The 10,296-nt window shown below is 39.8% G+C and overlaps 1 protein-coding gene across 2 annotated transcripts; it reads right to left on the bottom strand.

Moving 5' to 3' along the window:
- Nucleotides 1-3,700: 3,700 nt before the first annotated feature.
- On the bottom strand, nt 3,701-9,455 carry LOC119434023 (uncharacterized). 2 transcript variants are annotated; one of them, XM_037701320.2, is made up of 5 exons: nt 9,349-9,455; nt 8,219-8,305; nt 7,853-8,069; nt 6,419-6,609; nt 3,701-3,977 (listed from the first exon to the last, which is right to left on the bottom strand). In XM_037701320.2, exons 2-5 carry the CDS (start codon nt 8,268-8,270, stop codon nt 3,766-3,768), a joined length of 672 nt encoding a protein of 223 aa, XP_037557248.1. In that variant the 5' UTR covers nt 8,271-8,305; nt 9,349-9,455; the 3' UTR covers nt 3,701-3,765. The 2 variants fall into 2 exon arrangements, with proteins under 2 accessions (XP_037557248.1, XP_049514946.1); XM_049658989.1 differs by lacking the exon at nt 9,349-9,455 and adding an exon at nt 9,258-9,282.
- Between the last annotated feature and the right edge of the window lie 841 nt (nt 9,456-10,296).

Here is a 10,296-nt window from a genome sequence, read left to right as displayed (position 1 = left end):
AAAAAAAAAAAAAAAGAAAATAACAAGTCAGTATTAGAAGGACAGGGCACATTTAAAATAAACGCTCTTCATAGGACACCAAAGATTTTTGGGTTACAGCTTCGTTGGAGAGGTTATTCCAATCGTTTATTGTACGAGGAAAAAAAGAATATTTGAAAGAATTGACTCTTTGTTTTAAAGGCATAATTGGTTGCGAATGTCGGTTTCTAGTTGCGTATCCTGTAGATGGAGTTAGTATATGTGATGTGTTAATTCTGTAATAACCATTTACCAATTGATAAAGAAACTTGAGTCTACAAGCCCTGTTTCTATCAATAACTGGTGGGAAAATATCCTTTTTTATTAATTCACTAATAGAGCTGCGACCATATGAGTTGTAAATGAATCTTGGAGCCTTTTTCTGTATTCTTTCTAATTTTTCAATGTTGGATTTAGTGAAAGGGTCCCAAATTACTACGGCATACTCTAACATAGGACGGATAATGGATTTGTAGGCAAGAATGCACACTTGAGGGGTAGCTAACTTGAGCGTACGCCTTAAAAAGAACAATTTCCTTAAAAAGAACAATTTCCTTAAGGCATTGGCTGCAACATTATCTATGTGTGTATTCCAGGAAAGTTTGTTAGTAATCAGCAATCCTAAGTATTTATATTGCTCAAACTCAGAAAGTACTTGATCAGAAGTAGAATAATTAAAGAGCAAGGGTCTCTTATTGTGAGTAATTCGCATGAAAAGTTTTTTTCAAAATTGATGGGCATTTGGCACTGCTCACACCACAAAATAATCTTTGCTAAATCGTCATTTAACTCCACCTGATCACGCACAGAACTTTTTATACAGAACGCAATCATCAGCGTACAACCTAATATTCGTAGAAATGTCTTTAACAATGTCATTTATGAATACAAGAAAAAGCAAAGGCCCGAGAACAGACACCTGGGGAACCCTGGGATTGAGTGCATAAAAAAGCATGTGTGTTCTCTTCACAAATAAAAGAGGAATTGTACTAGACCCTACTATTGAGCTTTTTGGAAGTACACTATCTGTAACCACAACACACATTTCTTGGCATCACTTTAGACCCGAAAGTGACATTCATTCCACATATTAAATACTTGAAAACTAAATGCCTGAAGACAATGAACTTATTGAAACTTCTATCGCATACAACATGGAGCAGCGACAGGAAATGGCTTTTAAAATTGTACAGCAGCCTTGTAGCTCACGTCTTGACTATGGTGCGATAGTCTGCAGCACCTAGTGCTTTAAAAAAGCTTGATCCTGTTCATCATCTAAGCGTCTGCCTCATGACAGTAGCTTTTTGGACAAGGCCTGTACAAAGTCTATGTAGAGTCAAATCGGTGGCCACTCCATTTACAAAGGACATGTTTAAGTTTTACATATTTCATGAAAGTAAATTATAACTGTGAGCATCCATGCTCCTCTACCATAAACAATATGCCACACTTTTTCACAACTGACATTCAGTGAGAGAGCCCTTCTCACTTCGTTTGAGGAAACCGAGTGAGGAAATGGGCGTCCCACTTTTAGAACATCACTTAATGCCTCCAGCGAAGCTGCTACCACTGTGGCAGTTGTAGCTAGTTGAATATGACACATTGTTTATCAAGGTCACGAAACATGCTCTACCGGCACACATTCAAATGCACTTTTTAGAATTTCATTCGAAGTGCTCATGCCTGTAGTATTTCACTGACGCATCTAGGTCACATGCCGATCTGTCTTATACAGCATTCGGGAAGTCTTTTTCTGAATTGGATGTTCTGCACGCTGAAATGAGTATTATGGTTGAGGCATATGCTGTACTGTTGGCTGTGAAACATATCAAGAAAACAAAGTTACAAAAAAGGCCATTATATTCACTGACTTTTGAAGTGTCAAGATAAGAGCAAGATCTCTAATGTCGTTCTATAATTGTAAAACTTATGCACTAAATTATCTTTATTCACTCCTGTGTATGACATGCGTATCTAACTAGCATGTAACAGTATGCTGGATGTCAGGACACAGGCATTCGGGACAAGATGCTAGCAGATGAAACCGCCAGATTTACAGCAACAAGAGCTTGCAATTCTTCCATAGCTGTCCCTGCTAGATTTAAAGCCTTATTGGCAACGTTTCTGGGATGCCAAAACCTCTAATAAACTCCCATCTAATTAAGCCACAGTTAGGCACTTTGTCACCCACACTAAAATCATGACAAACCGATGCCCTGTTTTGTGGACTTCGTATAGGACACGCCTATGGCTCACACAATTACTTTCTCACTTGTGGCCAACCTCCGATTTGGTGAAAGGCTTCTCGACACTCCACATCCTTGTGGAGGATCGGGAAGCAGAAGCTGAACAGAAAGCACTTTCTCCTAGCCTACCGGCACTATATCCCCCTTCATATGGCATTATTCTTGGCGTAGAACCAGTTTTTGAAATAAGAGTTTTAAACTTCTTGAATGAGGATGTGCTACATGTCATCAGCCAAAGAAATTTGTAGTACAACCTGTCGCAAGAAGGTGCTGCTGCGATAGTAGTTTTGTAGAGCATATGCCTCTGAGCTTTTGCAATTAAGGGCCCTGGTGGGGCGGTAGTGCTACTGCCTCCGACCCATTTTAGTATGTCATCCTTTGTAAACATAAATTTTATAGTCTTGGCACACCCCACTTCACTGTCTTTATTTTAATACTTACATATTTTACACACTTTACGGCAACTGATTTTTAGGCCTTTTTACAGCCATGTTTCATCTACCTAATGCAATTAATTGTTCCATCTTATTGACAATTCACTGATAACCCATCACCACTTGCATGACACTCTTAGGCCATATCTGGTCCTTGCTTCTCTAAACACTACACATTATTATTTCCAGAAAGTGTGTTGGTGGTGTCAGTCAGCTAGACACCTGAAAGATGGAAAGCACCAGGTAAACTCAGGAGGGCGGCCAGATTTTTTGGTTGTGTGGTACTGAAAGTACCACACGACCAAAAGTCTGGCAATGTGCTGGTGAGATATGTGAGAGGCGACACAATCCAACATTCAATCCTTAGTAGGTCTAGTCTGTGACTTCTAAAGTTAGGCTCAGTTACTTGGTACTTCTACCACCATAATGCCTTTTCCAGTAGAGGGCATCGGTTGAATATTCAAAGAATATTTACTTTAGACTGGAAGAGCCTGAAAAACTGAATTTGAAAACGCCAATGCATTTGGCACCCTGCTGTCACTTCGATGCATCCCAAGTCAGTAATATGGAAGAAATCATGCTTAAAAGATGTAATTAAGAAAAGCACCTAGATGCTTTCTGACAAGATATTTTTTGTTGTTGTGTTAGCTTGCTGTGCCCAAGAAGTCTGGCTGTGGCAACACTGAGGAAGCAGAGCGAGGGAAGGAAGTAATTAACCCCAGATGAGGGAAAAAGAAAGTGGTGTGTGCCAAAAAGTAGATAGATGTAATATTGACACAGTTCGTCCAGTTACGCAGATTTCCATTTTTTTATTGTAATTACGTTGGTGTTGATTGCCAAGCTTCATTGCCTCCCAAGCAAGGTTCTAACAAGTGGTAGACAAAAATATAGCACATTATATCCAATATTTGTCAGAAGCACGTAGTATTCGTTATATCCATGTTATTTTGAGTTTGAACTGTAGTGGCCCATTCGTTTCATCCCTGTTGTGCTTCATCTGTATCTTTTGCACCAGCGTTTATTTTTCTACAACTATGTACAAGTTATTTTGCCTAAATTCTGTTTGTTCAGGGCAGAGGCAGCCTTGTGGCACTCACAGCCCTTTCCAGGGCTTCCCTGTATGCCACGAGGAGTACATTGGACAGGGAAGCGTGGGCACACTTGCTGGCCTCCTTGTCAAATGTGGCCTGGCGAGCAGCATTGAGGCTCAGCTTGGGTGATGTGCCCACCACAAACGTGAATGGCTGCAGAGCCCAAGTACGCACTCGGGGCACACCGCCTGCAGTGAGAAAAAAAGAAGCACTACTAGAGCTACACTGGCATCTAACGATATTAAAAGTCCAGTGGAAGTTCACCTGATCAGCGCATTATAACTCTGGAATGTAATTGGAGCCAGTGACTGTATGTTTGAAAAACCCAGCTGTTGGAATTGCTGCTGGTCCTGATGAAGCCTGATGCAGTCAACATGGTGGTAGGCGTAATGTCATCTCTACCAGTGTTCGTTATGCCATCACTTGTTACATAATTATAGGAGCATAACATGTGCACTTCATATGAAAAAAAAATAATAATAATAATGGGTTTCAAAGCTCAGTTCCAATTCCAAAGCATGGTTAATAACTGCAATATTGTTACTTTATTAAAGAGCAACTCTGGTAATGTTTTTTTTTATCACATTAGGAAAGTGATTTTAGTTCTCACTGTGCCTCCTGTCATGCTTAAGAAAGACCACTCTACTTAAAAATGTGGGAAAAAAAAAGCACTTAGTAGTGTAGTTGTACTATTAGTAGTAGCAACTATAATTGCAGAGGACAAAAAAGAAAAAAAAAAGGCCGCAAGCATTGTAACTTATCATTTTCTAATGAACATCTGAACTGTCGTGGCTATGTTCTTGAAAAGAATAGAGGAAGAGGAGAGTAAGGTATTAAAACGAGATGTAAAAAACAAAAAAACAAAAAACATGAAAATAAAGGCACAAAACCAGAACTAGACTGAACGGTCGTGAAACCTGCTGTTCATGACATCAGTGGTGACATTAGAACAGGCATGTGAACTGAAAAGCTCGTGGTGGCACTGCATTTAACTAAATGATTTTCAAGCATTGCATCATATGACTTTTTGGTTTTTTGATAGAAAGAATAATCAGATTGTGGTACAAAGATTTGCATCAACAGAAATCTTGAACATAAGTGATTCATGGAAATATGTTAAAAGGCAGCTTCACAAGATGCCGGTACTAACAGTACTGCTTCTGTGCCGACATCAAAACGGGTGATCACGAATATTTAAAATTGGTTTATGGCGAAACCACAACTCTCAGTTATGCGGCAACTTATGCCCCTTAGCACACATGACCAAATCACCCAAAAGAATCTGAATGGAAAATTTGTTAAAATTCATAGAATTAAAATAATTGGAGTTGCCTTTTAAGTGTACATTGATTAGCTGGTGATGATTTTCTTAAATAATAGTGGAACAACTACACTGGGGAGGCTCAGTGCACTGACAGTGTTGTGAAATGCATAGCAGCAGCACAGTGATAATACAGGCAATAAAAGTCATGCCAGCAATGGCACTTCCATTGCTGGGAAAGTTTTTGTTCCAGCAATGGGGGGGGGGGGGGGGGGGGCGATTATATAGGCAGTGCAGCCATTTTGTTGCTTTTGTCACTGCATAAAAAGATTGTATAAAAAGATTGTATATGGAGGCTGCTGCATAGGTATTCATGGGTTTATGAATAAATTAAATATGATTATTTGGAAGAAACAAGCTGTGAAAAATATTTTCTTACATTTAAAAATGATAAGAAAAAGGCTGTATGGAGCCTGATTGTTGAACAAATTTATGTTCATTGCAAGTAGTGCTACTGACAACCAATAATCAGGTTGATTGAGCAGCTTGTTAATGAGAAGCTGGAAAATGTTGAACACATCTTGCTGGTAATGAAACGAAATAACCGTGCATGTTTGGATGCACATAGAGCGTTCAATTCATTAAAATCCTTTTCATAGCAGTGAAGACATGGCAATCTTTGGCCATACCTGGCTCTCTTGTGACAAACACTCATCAAGTGAAGAAATGCGTGTGAATGCCTTGTATGCTTCAACTTCCTTCAGTTCTGGTTGCAAACAGCCCAGTTGCAAACATGGTGCTGGACAGAAAGTATTTCATGAAAACGTCTATAGGTGATTGAAAATCACTGTGATTATCATTTAGAAAAGGAGTTCAATATGGAATTGCAACACCACACCTCACTTGTGAACATGACAGGATCCCTCAAGAAAGCAATGAATTGCACATAAGCTAACAATAAATGTAAGCAGCCTATGGATGATGTATTCCTAATTGGGTGATAGCTCTTATGCAGAAAGTTCGCTGCTACGCATGGTCACAGGTAAATGTTGTGCCTCTTTGCATAAGGAATTTGTCATGCTGCAAAATCATTTGCCATAGAGGTTTCAGGGATAGCGAGGGTTTTTGTCTGCTGTTGGAGATCTTAACTAGCCTATTTTTTCCATATTCCTTCCTGATATATCTCTTTAGTTCATGTTAAGCATTCGTAAATGAGTAATAAATGTTTTCAAATTTTCTAATGCATATAGAATAACGGACTACACAAGTATTCAAAATTTTAATACCCCTGCCACTTGCTTAGAGGAGCAGAAAGTTGGGTGCAAGCTTTCTCTTGATACTTTTTGTGCATTTCAAAATTCACTGCACCTGGTGTAGAGGTGACTTCGAGGAGTGCATTGGCACTGAAGGGTGCAGCCTGCAGCACGATGCTCCGGTTGGTGTTCAACAAACTGTCTCCCTTGGCTGAGCCAGCGTACGAGAGGTGCGCATTGTCCAGTGACACATAGCAGCCTACCGTGATGTTCATGCCCAACCAGCCAGGAGCCGAGCACTGACCCCTGCAAGAGAAAGCAAATCATGTTGACAATGGGACAGGCACCTTATACCAACATATAAAGCCTGCAGTAGAGTTTTGATCTGGGTCAATTGGTACATATTCTTGAGAATTTAAACCAGTCAAAAGACGAATTATAGAGGAGAGACGTGGCACACACAAATCCAGTCGTTGTGTGTGCCACGTCTCTCCTCTGGCCTTCGTCTTTTGACTGGTTTAAATTCTCAAGAGTATAAAGCATGTTGCTATATACGAATGTAGTTATAACTGCTATATTCAAATATAAAACAAGTGATTGGTTCCTTATTTTCAGCCGAAAAGTGCACGTCATGCTACATTCAGAACCACCTGCCATGGTGGCCAAGTGGCTATCAGTACTTAATACAAGGTCTGTTCGATTCCCGGCCATGGTCCATTTCTATTTACTGGTCCATGATGCAGGCAATAGTACACATCACTACATGGTTTAATGTTCTAATGGTGGCAGCAAGCAAAGGTTAGAGAGGGCCAGACTTTGTTTGATTCCACTGCTCACATATAGTGAAAAGGAGCTCTATGCAACCAGGATGGATAAGATGATTAAAAAGCATCAACTACCATCACCTGTATGTCTTGCTAGTCAAATTTTTATAAGCCCTGTGCTGTATAGTTGTGCTATGAAGTGATATGTTTCTTTATGACCTAATCTGATGTTAATTTTATTTACGAGACATCTAGACATTGTGATCTTGTTGCATTTATGCAAATGCAGAAATAAATGCACTCATGGACACTAGTATTAGAGAAAACTGCATTTGTGATGTGGCTAACGGCAGGCCCAATTTATTGCTAAGAGATATTGTGAGGCACTCTTAAGAAGCGGTGGCTTACATTAATACTTGAGGCATTTCTTAAAAAAAAAAAAAAAGGTTTTGATGAAAAAAGAAAAATGGGAAAATAAAAGCTGTGCTAGAAAGCCTAGGCCAAATCTAAATTAATCGGGTCATTAGCTTAATAGCCTGAAATTTAAACTGTGTTGCAATTCAGGTATATAATAGAAAAAAAAAGAAGAAAATAACACGCACGCACATACAACTTTGGCAGATGTAGGTGATGTGTTGCATGTGCTGCTTTATACCTGCCAGTAATTGTAACGTTAGAAGCAAATGAATTGTGGAAAAAGCCAACAAGCACATGAATGGATGAATAAGTAATGGCTACTGGTCATAACTCTGACAGCAAGGGAGAGGGCAGGTGCTAGGGATTACCTGCGAGCGAGTCCGGGAGTGACCAGCCCCAGCAACCGTCCACCGTGCAGCTCCACACAGACGTCGCGATTGGTAACGGCTGTGCTAGGGACCTTGAATGCACAGTTGGGCACACTGACATTCTCCAGCCCCAGGCTGCGGGCATGCAGAGGCACCAGAGTCGTGAGCAGGCTGTCCACATATAGGTTGGAATCGACAGGGCTGCCTGCCTCTGACCCTGCAGTGGCACAGTGAATAAGGCATGCACATAAAGAGTTAGCGGTCGCAAATAACAATGATAGTAATATACCGTGATATTATTATCATTTGTGCTCTGCTGTTATAAGTGATTGCTCAGATAAGATAAAATAGAGATAAGTTTCTCACCTTGCATCAACATGTAGGCAAGTGGGACCAAGCAATACAGGTACAAATGCATTTTCTTGCTTACTGATGCAGCAAAAGTGCAAGAATCTGTGGGATATCATTGAGAGTTATACATTGAAAATCATTTTTGGGTAGAGAGCTTGCAGCAAGCAACCTGGACAAGCCCAAGGTCACTCTGAAGAGCACTAATTACTGGAGATTGAGAGGAATATGTTTTCATCTATGGGAACCATGGCATCGGCAGTGCAAGCGCAGTACAACTTAGCATTGTCACTTTGTCAACCATATGCAACAGATTTTTTGAAATGTGATGTGAAATGTCATCTTTTGAATGGGACTTGCACGCTCGTGTTATGCGGACTTTCTGCGCGGATGAGCGAAATATAATGGGCATAAAACAAGCTACTGTGATAAGATTGTTTAGATGAGAAGCGTTATTCTGGTTACCGAGTGACTATACATGACAAGAACCGTCTTCATAAGCATATATTTACTGTGTAGTAGCCATTTCATGTGCCATTATGGCTGAGAAATTATTATGGTCATACATTAACCATGCTTAAACATTTCAATATCAAGTGTTGAGCATTAACATGACAATAAGTGTTATCACAATGTTGCCATGTCTTGTTAGTGACACGCTGTACTTTTACGGCCTTTTTGTCCTTACTAACACAGGTGAATGGCACAAGAATGGCTACAGCACCACTTTAATAAACTGTACCTAGGTTTTTTAAGCTTGTAACATAAGAAAAGAAAATTGTTTAATATAGGACGTCAGAGAATAAATTATTTGGCTTTCCTTTCACTCCTGCATTTTCTGCATTGTCCTACACAGTCCTTTTAATGAGATTCCAATAGTTAAAGAAAATAGAGGCAACATGGTTGCTAGTTTTGAATTCTTAGTGTAATTTTAAGGACTTCCAATGACCATAAGTCATTACAAGCTTTTGTACAAGAACTGTATTGCAATGTCCATGACTCTGCTCCAAGCTTTTTCTTTTATCTATTAACAAACAGTCTACAGTAATGTTTGAACCTCGTGTAGAAAATGCAAACATCAATCCTTGAGAGGTTTTCTTTGTCAGGACACATGCAAAGTGGCAAAACTGGAAGTTGTAAGTACTCACCTCTGGCTGTCGTCTGACAAGATGACCTCCTGCCCACACTTTTGTCGTCTGCCCGTCACCAATGATAAGTGGCAGTTGCACTCGGCCAATGGCTATAAATGAGTCACTTTACAGCCCTACACTAAAAACCTGCCCACTGAGGCAAGAATTTTGTCATATCAGCTTGCGACGCTAGCTGTGACGCCAACAGTGTTGATGCAGATAAAGCGATGAAAGCTGTCACTGTTTTTGACAAACAATATGGACCAGCAAGAAGTCAAGGCAATTTTTACAGGTGAATGCAAAAGTAACAGACCACTCCCCCATTTTCAAACCACGGTTGGGCATCAGTTGATGGAACAATTATTATTCATTCTTACTTAAAGTGTGATTGTATGTATGAAGAACATCCTCACGTAGAAATGACATATTTGCAAGCTAATGCAAAAATGGGAGGTGTGTTATTTTTGCACACAACAGTACATGCGAAGATGGTGCAAAATGCAAGTGTACCTTTGCTTGCAGAAGCTAATGCATCAAAGGGACCATGAAAATATATGGTTTTCACAACCACCTGATGCACCCTAAAAGTGAGGGGCGCCTAGTTCATATTTCTATGCATACCTTTTAATTACACATTGAACAGCTGGGTCATGAAGAAATTCTTTGTTAACAGTTATCTGTATCATTCTGCATTACAGAGTGGTTGAATATTATAAGCTGAAAGAAATTCTTCCAACACAACTAAATATTGCATCAGAGAAGCACAACAAAGGATTTGAAGGCAATGAGCTTCCTGTTGATAATTTACTAGTGTCTTTATGAGGGTGCAATAGTGCTTGTACAACAAATGGTGCAACACAGATAGTCATAGCTATTGCATATGATGAAGCAATGGACCATATTAAGTGTTTATATCAGAAGTTAGTGTGAATTTGTGCATGCAAGTTGCCACGCAAAAATTGATTG

This window comes from Dermacentor silvarum, chromosome 11, assembly GCF_013339745.2.
Source record: "Dermacentor silvarum isolate Dsil-2018 chromosome 11, BIME_Dsil_1.4, whole genome shotgun sequence".
In the NCBI taxonomy this organism is placed as follows: Eukaryota; Metazoa; Arthropoda; class Arachnida; order Ixodida; family Ixodidae; genus Dermacentor; species Dermacentor silvarum.
Note: the sequence above shows the minus strand (reverse complement) of the source record. Positions and strands in the feature narration are given on the sequence as shown.

Coding starts and splice junctions, on each gene's coding strand:
- LOC119434023 (XM_049658989.1), bottom strand. CDS start 9,279: ATGTTTGCATTTTCTACACGAG. Junction 8,306..9,257: donor GTTTGCATTTTCTACACGAG/GTTCAAACATTA, acceptor GATATCCCACAG/ATTCTTGCACTTTTGCTGCA. Junction 6,610..7,852: donor ACTCCCGGACTCGCTCGCAG/GTAATCCCTAGC, acceptor TTTCTCTTGCAG/GGGTCAGTGCTCGGCTCCTG.